At 45.8% G+C, this 16,177-nt stretch overlaps 1 protein-coding gene across 1 annotated transcript in view; it reads right to left on the reverse strand.

Annotated features, from left to right (window-relative positions):
- Positions 1–16,177, reverse strand: part of LOC138304195 (sulfotransferase 1 family member D1-like) — a 392,899-nt gene that overhangs the window by 3,461 nt on the left and 373,261 nt on the right. Inside the window, exons 4-6 of the mRNA XM_069244049.1 lie at positions 2,216–2,313; positions 1,859–1,985; positions 52–146 (exon numbers count right to left, since the gene is read on the reverse strand). Of these exons, the coding sequence (XP_069100150.1) occupies positions 52–146; positions 1,859–1,985; positions 2,216–2,313 (320 nt within the window). The remainder of the gene's footprint in view (positions 1–51; positions 147–1,858; positions 1,986–2,215; positions 2,314–16,177) is intronic.

Raw genomic sequence — 16,177 nt, forward strand, 5'->3', positions numbered from 1 at the left:
ATTTTAAAAGCAGGATTATTCACTGTGGTTTTAGTTCCTTTGTCATCTCACCTCCTTCATATCTTCATAAAGCAGGTACAGGATGCTGTGGTCCTTTCTCTTCTCCCACCAGCCCTTGACATGTTCGTACCAGGAGCCGTAGGCAACTGACAAAAAAATAGTCATGAGACAGAACCCACATCAAACTTCATTTCCTCTCCAAACCCATAAGGGACATTGTTCGCCTCATTCCATGACCAACCTTCTTTATAAGTCAAAACACAAGGACAAATGCACATAGCTTCTTTTTCATTCAAGAAGGATTATCTTCTCACAGTGGCTTGGGGTTCAACTAGCTCCCCTCACTTAGAAATCTCTACGCCTGAGAAAGTGGGTTGGGAATCTCTGAGGAGCCCTTTGCTTGACTTGAAACTAGCTAAGAGTTAGTGCAGCACTATACATGATAAAATATAATGATACAGTAAGTGACTGATTGAAGGGTTACCTGGTTTCTGAGAGTGGAGATAGACTGTTACTCCCTTAAGATGTATTGTTTCTACATGTGTCGTGAGGGATGTCCGAGTTAAATGCTCAGCTCCACTTTCTCACAAACCCAGCTCCCCCAGTACTGTATTCTAGCATCGTCAATGGCAAAATCTTGTTATCTGTATTATTGTTGTAGTACGTACATGTTGGTGGTCCTCACAGTCTTGTCTGTCCCAGATGCGTTAAGCCACTTCTTCTTGCACTTTTCCCACCTTTCTGGGCTTATCTTTAATAAGGTGCTAGCTACATTTCTGATATAACTTCTGGGTACCCTGGACCTTGTTGTTATCTTTAGTGTAAGTTATGGGATAGACATTACTGAAGCCTGCCCTCGAGAACAGAAAAGTGGTGGGATTACACACACAAATCCGTAGGGGTTAGGACTGCAGAATCTACAATTCACATTACTGGGTTGGGAAATATTGCTTTATGGGAAACAGAGGCACTTCCTGGCACAGTCTCAGAGTAGTTTCTCTGCTGCAGTTACCTTAAATTCAGTACGAGCACTAACCTCTTCCACAGTGACCGTGGCTGTTTAAAATGAGGCTCACTGATGAGAAGCTAATGCACCATTTCAAGCTGTGTCACCTAGAAATCCAACTTCCAAGCTACCCATATCTGAATGAATTTCCGCAGGGCCTTCTACAGTGAGGAGAGAAGGAAGAAGAATGTTTATTGAACATCCGAGTTCAGACATCCTGAATACAAGGGTGCTAAACTGGGTTTTGGTTATGCACGAGGTTTAAGGATGGTTTTTACAGATGTTCAAATTCCCCAGTATCTACTATAATTATGAGAGTAGCTGGACAGATATTAACATTGTAGTACAAGCATAATAACATTTTAGAAAATAACAAGCATCATACATGATCTCATACACACCATTTATACAACATACACACAAGGTAGCCAGTTATGGGAACTGAACAGATGTCACTGAGAGGGCCAGAAGATCTCTTTTCCAAGGGTACAAATGCAGAGGCATCTGTGCCTGCCACACAAAAAAGCACACTGCCTCCACGGTAAGTCACTTAACAACCTAGTTTAAATGCACGAAGCATCCTACACTGTACTGGTACTTTGCTTTTAGAGCAATGAAAGCGTGTAATTCCTCCAGTGGCAGCAAAGAGATTGATGCCACTGGGGCAAACAGGGCAAGACAATTAGAAATGAGCAGGAGGGCACCTCTAGCCCGAGAATGGAGGCATATTCTACCTCTCACTGTCCAAAGGCCTTTATGTGAGTTCGGCTGCAAAAATTGTAACCGGTCACTTCGGTTTTCTATCAGTGTTTTAGCCATAATAAGCCCCATCAGGAGGCTACAGAGACTTACCTTCTCCTGTGATGTATTTTTCCAGAAACTCGTCCCAGCTCCCAGGATCAGGATGCACCAAAGCCATCTTATAGAAGTAGTAATAGGAGACTGCCACGTCCTTTGCATTTCGTGCAACATAGATAATCTGCAGGAAGCAGGAGAGGAAGAGGTGCGTAACGTTACTGCAAACTGTTCTCCCTGACACTTCAAGGAGGTGCTAAGACACATCAGCGGACTTTCAGGAGGAAGGCCCTACTCAACGTCCTTCCAGCTGTCGAGGCTTGCTATCCTTATGGCAATCTCCCACGTTACCCCTAGAGGTTACCTTCTCACATTACAATCCCCACACATCTCAATTACCCCGGGGCTTGATACCTTGCAGTTGTTCTTCCAGATGGTTTTAGGAAGCAGCTTGACGGGCAGATGGGTCTTAATAACCCGGGGAGATTCGGCGTTGACCAGGAGCTCTATTCCTGTGAAAGGAAAGCAACAAACTACTAAATAGGTTAGTGTGTTAATGTTGCTACAGGATCTTAGAGCAACATTTAGGTTACATGGTTTAGTCCCACTAAAATATTTTTATGAAAACTAACATTCTTTTCTTTTATTAGCAAGATCTGCTTTCACTACCAAATGCCCTCTTGTCCAGTTTCACTAGAATGATAAATCATATGAGGCTCCAGATCAGTTATAACATCCCCGAGGGCATCTCAAATGGCATCATTGATGACAGCAATGATTAGATCACATATGACATCACCAACGTCACCATCAACGACTTCCATGAACGAGCAAATACAATGTGTGATGCAGACATTTTGCACATGAAGCAAGCCCAGGCATATTACATAATTGGATATCACAGAGTATTTCTCTAAAAAAGACAAAGTAACCCAACAGTTCGTACATTTAATACCGGAGAGAAAGGTTGAGATCCTAGTGTAAGCAGGAAGAATGTAGCTGTATACATGTACAAGTCAACATCAGCGTAGTGAGAGCGATGCATGTTGTAATGGGTATAACCTCAGAGTGGGATTGAAGGATTCATTTTTACATACTAAGCGCCATGCACAAATGCACCATGATTGTGGAAGATGTAATGAGAAACTTACAATGTATAGCATATGCTTGTAACTCACATATATGATACAAGACGAGATGTACTATACAAAAGATGCACCCACTCTGTGCATTGGCAAAGAGTACATATCAGGACAGCACATATACTTACCTGCACTGTGAACAGTATGTTAATGAAAGTCAGGCTTGCCGTTTGAAGCTACCAATATGCCTTTCACTGGAGGCGGAAACCAGGTCCAACATTCAAGTGAGGTAGGGATCTCTCTGCCGGAGTTGCAGCGAGCATCTGCATCTGCCTGCAATGGGAGGCCGCAGAGAGCATGGGACAATTTTTCCCACTTCCAAGGGACAAAACTCTGGGGGAGGGGCCATGGTCACACGGACTTTGCACCACCTCATATGTTGCACACATTCACTGGGCCTCTGGACAGCTTATTTGCATATTGGGTAATGGTTACAGTTAAAATTATGAGAGATGGAAATTACTTAGATTTTTTTGCTAGCTAGTAACCTTCTCACTTTTTGATGAATCTCCACAAATGTTTGTAGACCTGTTCTTACTTCTTCACTGGCTGATGATGCAAAATAATGTGGTGATTAGATAAGGGGGTTGCACACAATCAGTTGGACTGTGGACAGCTTCTTTACATTTTGGGTCTCTGAATAGCTTTTTTTTTTCCTTTCCGTCCATGTCTGTAATATGGCAAGGGAGAAAAGGCAAAGCATTCCCTCGTTTGCATGGGGCTATGCCCCCATGCTAATGACAGTAGGTTATTTGGGGTAACACTAGACCATTTGGGGTAACACCAGCAAACATACACTGGCAAGATCCATATTACTGAAGTGGCCGTATAAGGGTCTGCAGCCTTTTCTGTAATACTAAAGTGCCCTGGGGGGCAAAAAGTAGATGGAAATGTCCTCTGCACACAAGGCATGAAGTGAAATACTGGCCCACATATAGGCAACATTTTAACGTTTACTCACAGATAAAGGCATTAAGGTTAGTTTATAAATTCTAGTAATTTAAACTAATTTTGTAAGTTTCACCTGTTCAACCATAGGTGTGGTAACAGAATAGACTAGGCAGAATATCACCCAGTTCAAGTAAATTTTTACAAAATAAATCCATCCCAAATGGACCAACAGTTTTACAGACGATATATTATTCTGATATACTGTCACAATGGGCGTTGTGTCCTGTCCCTAGTGGGAGCTACAAAAGTCCTAACCCAGTGTGACCTAAAGGAATCGAGAGAAAAGGGTAGCAGCCTGGACTCTTTAATGCTGTACTAAGTAATTGAAACTTTCTTAATAATGTGTACATAAACCAGTCACAATTACGTTTGTGTGCATATATACATATAAGATATGTATGCATTGACACACAAACACACATACATGTATATATTGCCAGTAGGTAGTTATAGTTAGGACCTAGTTTCCATTAAAAAAAAATATTTTGACTTGCCTATATCTTTGGCACCATTTGACGAATGTTCAATTTTTTTTTTTTTTTTTAAAGTGCCCTGGTGATTTTTGTTGCGCACAGAAAGTTTCAGGGTGATCTGTCAAGCGGGGCAGACATTTAGACTCGACTCTAGCCCTAACCACTGGACAGAATTACACCAAATTTGGCAGACAGCAAGCTTTGGGTACACAGATTACGCTTTCGCTTATTTGGTGAAAATTCCTTCAGTAGTTTTTGAGATATTAAAGGAAATCCAAATTTGTGTATCTGTGATTGCAAATAATTTGCGAATATTCACAAATGTTAATGAATGCGCTTGTGAAAATAAACACTGTAATTGCCTGACTGCAACCTGACTAGAAAGTTGTGGACACCATTTTATTATGGCCCCCAGGGGTGAAAATCCTAACTGAAAGTGGCATATGGGGTCAGTGCGGAGGTACCAGGACCCGAGGGGTGTGATATAGGTGTGTTTTAGGGGAAAATTATGGGTGCAAAATAATTTTGCATCACCATGCGTGATATTTGTGAAAATTCATGATTTTCATGTATAATTTGCAAATATTCTAGAACATGAACAAAATTGGAAGATAAACCACTAATTCATTCATACACTAATTCATTCACTTATACATGCACTCAGAGACTCATGCGCCCACTTGGACCCATTCAGACCCTCATGCACCCACACACAGACCCACTAAGGCACTCATACACCCACTCACAGACCACTCAGAGCAGCACACACCCACTCACAGACCCACTGAAACCCTCACACATCCACTCACAGACACACTGAGACACTCATACACCCACTCCCAGCCCACTCTGAGCCTTATGCACCCACTCACAGACCCACTCAAGTACTGGGGCACCCACTCACTGACCCACTCAGACCCTCACACTCCCAGTCACAGATCCACTAAGAAACTCACGCTCCCACTCACAAACCCACTCAGATACTGATACACCCACTCACTGACCCCCTCAGTGACACATCCACTCACAGACCCACTCAGACACTGACACACCCACTCACTGACCGACTCAATTCTTTATGCACCCACTCACAGACCCACAGACACTGACACCACTCACAGATCCATTCAACCACTGATGCACTCACTCACAGACCCACTCAGACACATCCACTCACAGACACACTAAGACACTCATAGACCCACTCCCAGCCTAATCTGAGCCTCACACACCCACTCACAGACCCACTCAAGTACTGAGGCACCCACTCACCGACCCACTCAGACCCTCACACTCCCAGTCTCAAACCCACTAAGAAACTCATGCACCCACTCACAGACCCACTCAGATACTGACACACCCACTCACTAACCCCCTCAGTGACACATCCACTCACAGACCCACTCAGACACTGACACACCCACTCACAGACCCACACAGACCTCATTCACCCACTCACAGACCCGTTGATTACCTCATGCACCTACTCACAAATTGACTCAGACTGTCATGCACCCAGTCACAGACCCATTCAGACACTGTTGCACCCACTCACAGACCCACTCAGACCCTCACACACCCATTCCCAGTCTTAACCAACACTCCCGTTCAGGCACCCAAAGCTCTCACTATGCCCCCCCATGTAAAACACCTTGGATGCTACACAGGCTTGTTACACGTGGAAACTACCCCCAGGACACACCAGCCAGAGCCCGCATCATGGGATCCCGAGCACCTGCAGGTGTGTCAAATGAATCCACTTCCATTTACCCTCAGAGGAAACGTCTCAACCTTTTACCCCCTACATTAGGGGAGGGTCCTCACTTTAGTAGAACACACGTTGCCAGAACCAGCATCTCCTCCCCTCAGAAAAATTTAATGACCAATGTACCTAAACTCAACTCCCAGGTGAAGGGCGGAAGGGGAAGGCTCCTTGATTAGCAAAGTCACCCACTGGATTCGACATAGTAGGGGATGTCTCTCAGTAATTAGGAAAGATATTCTCAGGGCCAGTCGGCATAGGTCCCCAAGCTCTCTGTCCGACTGCATTAAACGTCTTCTAGAAAATGGGCAGTTAGCTTATGACATAGTGGCACTAGACCAAAGAACCAATCCTCCGGATGGGTCTACTATGAAATTTAAACTCGAACAATCCCTTCCTTTTTGCGCACCCCCCTCCCACGCTGTTGTAGATGATGGCACTGTCTCTTCCAAGTTAGATCGACCCATTGAGGCTGAGGCACAGGTCTCCCTTGATAGCTCCAATAACTGCGCAAGCTCTAACAACTGTCTCTGCACTACCAGCTACTTAGCGGATATGCCCGATCAGAGAGGCAGGAAGGCCCCTATTGTACCACCTAATGCTGTTGCACTAGTCACCAAGGAAGCCTATAGACTTTCTACGTGCTCTGTAGATTCCCAGGCAAATCCTCCCTCCTCACTTAACTCTATGACTACTTGCCGGAAAGCAAACATCGTCTCCTGGAATGTGGCAGGTCTTAAATCTAAACTTCTATTGCCACACAGGAATACTCTCACTGACCAATATGATATATGCAGCTTCCAGGAAACCTGGCTAGTCGAACCTGCCTACAAACATGGTTATGCAACTTACCACATTCCCGCCATTTCTAGTAATGGGGGGGCCTCCTAATATGGTTGAAAATCGCACTAAAGTGAGTGGTGAAATGGCTACCTACCTGGGACCAGTCACTGACATATTCAACATCTACGCTAGGGGGACAAGGGGGCACAACTAATACGCCACCCTGCAGTCTCTCGAGATCCTCATGGGTGAGATACCATCCAATCACGCCCTTATTGCAGTAGGGGATTTCAACGCTACCTTTGAAACCCTCAGCCTGGACAATATGGGCGATTTCTTAGAAGAAGATAACCTTTGGCACTTACCCAGGCTTGAGCCCCCCCTATAAAGAAGTGGCATTAGGCTGCTGTGCAACTAAATGCCTGGTCCCTTGGCCTAGGCCAGAGGGCAGTCAATGGGAGATCCAAGTCTGATAGGAATGCTGCCCATACTTTCATTGGCACACAGGGGAAGAGTTGCATCAACTACATCCTGATGGACCTCAGACATTGGCATCTGGTAGATGACATGGTAGTTTGGAACCAAATGGACAGTGACCACAATCCTCTTTGCCTTATCCTACAGCCCCATGGGGTAGGGGGCCTACTGCCCAACCACTGTTAAAGTAACTAAAGTGGTCCAGGCCGAGAACAACAGACGGCGTTTAAGATGGAGAAAGGTCATCCTGCAAGACAACATTCTCTTTTCCAGCACCAGGATCTGACACACTGTATAGCACTGATATCTACAATGGAAGAGGAAAAGAGAAGTGCTCCCATCTATTAGATGTACACACTGGGTTTTTATAAAAGATTAGAACAGCTACTAACTATGTCAGCTGCCTACACCACACGTAGTCCTCTGCCCCACAAGGGAGACAACTGGTTTAACCGAGACTGTCGGTTGGCCCGAGCAAACCTAATTAGTGCAATCAAGCAAAAAGATGTTGCCCGTGTTAGGAGCCTGCGGTACCAGTACAAGCAGATGCAGTCCAAAAACAGGAAGCATTGGGAGGAGGAAAGATGGAGGCTTATGAAGGTCGCTTATGAATGGAGGAACTCCAAATCCTTCTGGCTTATGGTAAGCAAAAGAAACCAAAGGGAAGTTCCTGCAATTGGCAATAACTTCAAGCCCTCAGACTGGTCTCAAGATTTTAACTCCCTTTACAATGCTGAAATTCAGTTCCCAACCAACCTGTTCTTTTACTCCCCCCTCAGCTGAGTACTAACCACTGGGAGGGTTTGCTTAACCTGAGAGATATTTGTGATGCAATAAACAACATAGTACGTCTGAAAGCTGCTGGCCCTGACGGCATTCCCGGTGACCTTTTTCTCTATAACATTGACAAATGGGCTCAATACGTCCTTCTTTTATCCAATGCAATTGCCAGGGGAGCCTCCCTTCCCGAGTCTTGGAGGGGTGCCAAGGTAATACCTATCTATAAGAAAGGTGATAGGTTTCTACCTGCCAACTATACGAAAGGCATTCTGTTGTGCTTTATATCCAAAATCTACTACTGGATTTCTGGGAACAACATCTTGTCACCATTCCAGGCCAGCTTTAGGTATAAAACCAGTACTATAGATCAGGTGTTTCGGTTTCTGGTTCTGTATTGGAAGGTTGTAGCGATAGGGAAGGGGAGTATCTATGTAGCTTTCATAGACCTTAAATCTGCATTAAATCTGGTCCCCAGAGGCAAACTCTGGAAGGTTCTCAACGAGATGGGAATGTCCCCAGGATTCCTGACCATAATCATTCGATTACACTAAGCCAACTTTGCAAGAGTACGTCGGGGGAACCAAGGTGACCTCACCGATCCAACTAGTGTAGCCAGGGGCGACCAGCAATTTTGTGTACTAGCTCCAACTCTCCTTTCCCTATATCTGAACCAGGTCGTCCAACATGTCACCTCACAGCCCTCTGATGCACCAGCCCTAGGCAATGAAAAGATCACGACACTCTTGTTTGCTGATAACACCTTGTTAGTATCCCAAACCCTGACGGGTATCCAATCTTTGCTGAACCAATTTGATGGCTTCTGCTGAAAGAGAGGTTCAGAAATAAACACTTCCAAAACTAAGTTCATGGTCATTAACCCACACAGATCATACAGGGTGAACCTTTCACTGGGCAGGTCTAAATTAGAATGAGTTAACACCTTTGAATATTTAGGGATCAAACTATCGGACTCAATGTCCTTGAAAACCCACATTAATTCCATATCATAAACATTTTGCCACTTGATGGGCATCCTTCTATGGGAGCACGATGCATCCACTACACAACCAATAGCTGCCACTCTCCAGATTTACAACACAAAGTCGGTCAGTGCAGCACTCTACGGGGCTGAACTCCAGGGCTTCGAGGAAGTAAAGGAGCTCACCCACACAGAAAACATGTTCATGAGAATGCTCACCTCTCTGCTCCCGAGTACTCCACTCCTCTCCTTGCATTTGGATTTGGTCCGTAAACCATTAGCTACCATAGTTGGTCTTAAACCGTTGTTGTTTTGGAAGAGAATCATGGCTACTCCTGAACTGTCTTCCTATGCCATTGCGCTCAGGAAAGTTTGTCTGCTTGATACTTCCAACAAGATCAAGTGGATCAACTCAGTTAAGTCATCATTGATTGCCATTGGGATGGGCATCACGTGGAATGGCTCATTAACAGGGTCACCACCCACTAAAGAAAGAGTAAGGTCTTGCTATTGGGAGTGGGTAACTCAGTCTATCTCTCGCTTACTTTCCATAGGGCGACTATCTAGCGAGTTTCCGGATTTCAAGTCTACCTGGCCGCTAGAGCCCATTTGGATAGCATTCTAGACCCAACTGACAGGAAGCTCTATATGCAATTTAGATTTGGCTCCCTCCCACTCAAAACTTTTACTAATAGTTGGCAGAATAGGACCTCTACTAATTTGTTATGTGCCTGCTGCAACCTGTTCCAGGAGTCAGTCTATTGCCCATGCCTTCTTTGTAAGTCCACTTTATACTTCCCTACACAGGAAACAGCTTGTCTAAATCTGCAAAGGGCTGGGGACTCAAGACCATGTCACAGCTATGAGGATTCTGAAATCAGACCCAAGCCTGCCCATTGCCATCGTAGTTCTCAGAAGAATGTGGCGTATTAGAAGGAAGCTGGCCAAGACTGTTTAGCTCCAAAGTCCCTCAGTAGTCCTACTTGCACTTTGTAGTCCCAGACTATAAGTTGGAATTGCATTTTGACTGTAATGCTCTTTTGTTTATTGCTTTTATATATTTTAAAGTACATTTTTATGAATCTATTATTTATTGTGGTGCTATGTGGCTTTTATGGCACTGGATGCCGAAATAAAGTTTATTGTATTAGAAATAGAAGAGGAAGATATTTGAGAACTCACTTAAAACATGTCCTAATGTTTCTTTCTACAGCACTAACCATAATTTCTATGACAAAATGAAACCCCTCATTTTGTTCCTTTCTAAATTAAATGTTTTACTTTTATCAGTTTGATTCAATCAAAATGGCTTCAGGTGTGCTACACTTTTGTCTAAGTAAGACTGTTAGCGTTCTAATTGTTCTTTAGAACACTCTGGGAGGCTGCAGTAGAACACAAGCAAATCAGCTGACAGGCTGCTCCTGTTGGAAGTACAACATGAAGATATTTTAGAACTCAGTTAAAACGTGTCCTAATTTTTCTTTCTAGAGCACTAATCATAGTTTCTAGGACAAGGTGAAACCCCTCGTTTTGTTCCTTGCTGAATTAGCTGTTTTTCGTTTTACCAGCCCAATTCAATAAATATGTCTTCAGTGGTGCCACATTTTTGCCATAAATATTACTGTTAGTACTCTAGTTGTTCTTTAGAACACTCTGGAAGTCTGTAGTAGAACACAAGTGAATCAGCTGACAGGATGCTCCTGTTGTACATGTTTTACTGAGAATGTCAGACTTAACTCTCATATGGCTGGGAAAGATAATGTGAATTTACTAAAAATATGCTCTCATTTTAGCTTCTGGAGCACATTCCATAACCTCAATGGGAAAATCATGCAATAACCTCAAGGGGAAAATCAGATCCCAAGCCAGCTCTCCCCTGCTACTGCATCGCTCTCTTCTGTTTTCTGCCTCATTTTTCTGCCTTTTCCACCTCTCCCCCTGTTTTTTTAGTGCTTTCTCCTACTTACTGCCTCATTTTCACTGCTTTCTCCTTCCTCTTCCCCCATTTTACTGAGTGCTTCCACATCCACCACCTCCATCATGATCTCCATACACTCTGGAGCACCCATCGCCTCTTGCCCCCACCACATCTTTAACCTTGGAAGTAAGACAATTGGTGACAAGCTCAGGAAGGTCCTGAATGCCTCCATCACTGTGGCCTCCTTCCCGTCGGTCTGGGAACAAGCTGAAGTGAGGCCCCTTCTGTAAAAACCATCCACCGACCCAGCCGAACTGAAGAACTACTGGCGCATCCCTCTGCTCCCCTATCCAGAAAAAGTCCATGAGAAAGGTGAGCTACCTACCCAACACCTAGAAGACCACAACCTCCTGGACCCCTCCCAATCTGGATTTCGAGCTAACCACAGCACAGAGACACCCCTGATTGAAGCCACAGATGCCATCAGAGCCCTCCTGGACTGTGGGAAACAGCAGATTTCATCCACCTTGGCCTGTCTGCCACGTTTAATACCATCTCCCACCACATCCTGATCAACAGACTCCACGACATCGCGATTCAAGGAAACGTCCTCAGATGGATCACCTTGTACCTCATCAGCAGAACCCAAAGCCCAAAGATTCTGTCTCCCACCATTCAACTGAGAATCCTCCAGAGATTGTCCCTCAGCCCGACCCTTTTCAACCCCTACATGACCCCTGTGGCCATCAACGTCAGATCACATGAACTCAACATTGTCTCCTAAGCCGTCACACAGTAATCACTGTCCGATGATCCCTCCACCACAAAAGCTAACTTCCTCAGATGCATGATGAATGTAGAAGACTGGATGAAGAGCAATTGTCTCAAACTCAACACCGAAAAAACTGAAGTTCTCACCTTTGAAAACAACACCTTGCCATGGACTGACACATGGTGGCCCGCAGGTCTCTGCTACCCCTCTTCTCCGTCCCAACAGACTACGCCTGCAACCTTGCCATCATCCTGGATAGCAAGTCGACGCAGTCTCATCTGCCTGCTTCCCCACCCTTCGCATTTTCCGCAAGATCTTCATGTGACTCCCAGCAAATACCAGGAGGACCACAACGAAGGCCCTCACCACCAACAGACAGGATTACAGAAAAATGCTTTAGGTAGGAATCACAGTACACGTCCTGAATAGAGTCCAGACAATACTGATCTCAGCGGCAAGACTCAAGGACCAACATCACACCCCATCTCAAGAAACGACATGTGCTCCCAGATGCCAGTTGAAGATGCTGACCCATGCCAACCTCTACACATACATCAATAAACGCCTGACCTTCCATCAACTGACCAGACTCCTCCAATCAGCTTACCTCCCTCTTGCAGACACCCCAGGGATCTGTCAAGGGGAGAACGCTCCTTCTCGTACCTGGTAGCCAAGGCTTGGAACAACCTACTTGAGTGGCCATCAGTAATTACAAAATGTCCTTATTAATTGCCCATTAATGTGAAATGTTGTGCTCATGTTTAGATTAATATAATAGTATGTTATATTAAAGATTTTGTATTATGCATTTGCTTTAATAATTGTAAGCCTTAAATTAGCGGGGGAGCTTTGGGCCCAGTTGCACAGCCTCATGTTGAGTTGCACTGCTTAAATAAATCATACAAAATGGAGGCGTAGAGAAATAGATTTGTATTTTTCCACCGTGTTGACCAAATGCTAGTGAATGATTTTCTTTACCATGCCAACTGCTTGCTAGAATATGCGGTATTAGCTATCGATACTTTGTAGAGTTTTGTGTGTGGGAAAGCGATGTTCCCATGAGCTAACAAAGGATGCACTGAATGGAGTACAGAGAGGTACAAAATTGTTACCTGACAAGTCTGATGATGAGAACAGGAGAAGAGGAGCCAAGCATTGACATGTGAAAGACAGTTTAGCTATATCTTAGATTTGAAGTTCTACTTTAATTGGACTAAATGTAAACGTACGATTCTATGACCAATGGCAATGTAGAAAGTGTTCTGGATCATTTTAAATTACCCTTACTGCACAGAGAGAGGAGAGCTCACTTTTTCTTAGCCTTTTACTGAGAAGTGCCATTCCGATTACTACTGTTCCTTGAGAGACATTTTCCCGTTTTCCTTCTTCACCAATGAGGTGTACTTTTCTTGATTCTTTGATTTAGAGAGAACCCTATCTTGAACTTTATTGGTACATTCTTATGCTGATGCTGACTGAACTGATGTCCAATTGACGAAGACAGTCGCAGCTTGCTGATTCATACTGAGGCAAGGTATAATGAAATGTGATTGTTCTGGATGTAATTTGTCTTTTGTTCCTAGATACAAACCTCAAATTTTGATAGAGCCATAGCTAGATGTTTTTCCAAATTTATGTTGACTAAATTGTAGCCCAAACATGCTATTCTAATCAGAAGGTTAGCTAAGAGACTCAGAGGAGATGTTTGCTAATTATTAACAACAGTTGATGTTGGTTCTTTGCTGTATCTAAATGTATGCTATTTCTATTGCTATTGATTTGTACTGTGATTCTAGAGTGCATAACCATCCATGCTTTGATTAAATTGAAATTCTTTAGAAGATTTGGTCAACCGGTATTGTTTCTGTATGTTTACCATTTCATTTTGAGACTAAGGCCCTCATTACGACCCTGGCGGTGAGTGATAAAGTGCATGTAATACCGCCAACATGCTGGCAGTAAGTACCGCCAAATTATGACCATGGTGGTGGTAACTCCCATAGACAGCCAATGTACCACACCAACCGCCACGGCAGAAACAACAGTCACCATGGCAGTAGCCGCCAACAGCCAGGCGGGACACAAAGTACTGCCCACCATATTATGATACACGAAACAGCCACGTTTTAAGGGGCAGTACCAATGCCAACAAAAGCCTGGCGGAAACAGAGCTCAGAAGTGAAAGGACTCACCATTGGAGACACAGGGAAAAACCATGCTGCCATGGACCCCGAACTGCAAGTCTTCCCAATAATCTTCTACGTCATGCTCCACCTGGAACATCAAAACCGGGGGAGATGACGATGGTGAGTACAGCCGCATAGCGCACAAAGGAGGGAGGGAGGAAAGCGAGAGTGACACACACGCACGCACAACACACACCCAACACACACACCATACACACAATCAGCTGCACATGTAAACCAATGGCACACGACACACAGCATAATAAAACGCGGACCATAATGCTAGAGTAATGACAATGTATTAGCATAGCAAAATCCACCACACAAACCAAATATATACAAATGTCCATAAGGGGCCAATGCCCAGTCCAGTGTCATGAGGGCACACAAGGCCACAGGGCCCAGTCCAAGGCCCAACCTGTCTCCTGACAGAGCCGGAGAGAATACTGCAGGGGCATCATTTTACAAGTGGGAAGGCACATCAGGGAGATGGGGGGGCACCTCACCTGAATATGGGAACGTCCCCACTGGTTCTGGAAGGGGCAAAATGCCCATTGCTTTGACCTGGGGAGTAGAAGGCCACAGTCTCTCGAGTGGGTGATTTGCCCGCTGGTTCTGGAGGGGGAAACATGCCCATTGCTTTCTCCTGCTGGGGAGTGCAAGGCCACAGTCTCTCAAGTGGATGACTTACCTACTGATACTGGAGGGGGCAACATGCCCATTGCTTTGTCCTGGGGAGTGCAAGACCACAGTCTCTCAACTGGGCGACTTGCACACTGGGTCTGGAGGGGGCAACATGCCTATTGCTTTGTCCTAGGGAGTGCATGGCCACAGTCTCTCAAGTGGGTGACTTGCCCACTGGTACTGGAGTGGTGGGTGGAGGAGCCTCCTGGGCAGCCCCTGCACTGTCTGATGGCTGCACTGTGGTGGTGGTTGGAGGACCCTCTTTGGCAGCCCTTGCACTCCCTGATGGCTGCACTTCCACAGCTGGTGGTGGGGGCCCGTGACAGCTGGTGGTAGTGGCGGTGTTAGCCTGACAGCTTCCGCTGGCATAGAGTGCCTCGTCTCCTCCTGTCCATGGGTCGTGGATCCCTTACCCTTCCGGGCAGGGGTGGATGGGCTCTTCCCCTCTCTGCCTGGTGGTGCAGGCTCCTTCCCCTTCTTCACAGCTGGTGCAGGCCCCTTTCCCTTCTTCACAGCTGGTGCAGGCCCCTTGCCCTTCTTCACAGGTGGTGCAGGTCCCTTCACACGTTTCCGTGGTGGTGCAGGACTCTTCCCACTCTTCCCTGGTGGTGCAGGACTCTTAACACTTCTCCCTGGTAGTGCAGGTCCCTTCCCCTTCTTCCCAGGTGGTGCTGACTCCTTCCCCTCCTGTGTTGTAGGTCTGGTATCCCTACCACCACGAGTAGGTGGTGCTACCACTGTCTGCATGGACTGTTTGGCTGAGGTGCAGGCTGTGTCCTTGATACCCTGCCCATACGTGCAGGACGGGTGGGGAGTGCTAGGGAAGAGGTCAATTTGGGAAAAGAAAAGCTTTTTAGGGACACTGGGGCGGGAGGAGGGAGGAATAATGGGAGTGGAGGATAAGGGAGTGGTTTATGGAGGTGTATGTCTGCTGGACTTGGGTGCCGGTGCATGGGCTGTATGCTGATGTGAGGTGGGTGGCTGTTGGGTGTGTGAGTGCTTGTGTTTGTGTCCCTTAGGAGGGGGGGACAGACACGGTGGGAGAGGACACAGGGGACACGTTCATGGTTGTTGTGGAGGTGTCTGCCAGTGAGGTGTGTGTTCTGCTTGGTGTGGTGATGCTGATAGTGGATGTAGATGTAGTGCATGCAGGTGTGAGTGTGGACGTGACTGGGAGGGAGGTGGAGGAGGAGGAGGCGGAGACAGTGGAGGCTGTGGATGTTGTTGTGTCTGCAACTGTATGGTGTTTGTATGAGTGCCTGTGGAATGAAGTGTGGTGCCTGTGTTTGCCTGTGCCACTTGTGTGTTGCCTTGTGTGCATTCTCATTTGTATGTGTGCCTGGGATGGGTTGGGGTTGAGGGGAGTGGGACTGAGAAGTGGTAGTTGGGGTGGGGAGGTGGTAGAAACAGCGACAATGGCTGTCATCAGAGGAGGCCAGAGCCTAAATCGATCTCTGTTGGGCCGCCAA

The sequence above is a fragment of the Pleurodeles waltl genome, chromosome 7 (assembly GCF_031143425.1).
Source record: "Pleurodeles waltl isolate 20211129_DDA chromosome 7, aPleWal1.hap1.20221129, whole genome shotgun sequence".
NCBI lineage: Eukaryota > Metazoa > Chordata > Amphibia > Caudata > Salamandridae > Pleurodeles > Pleurodeles waltl.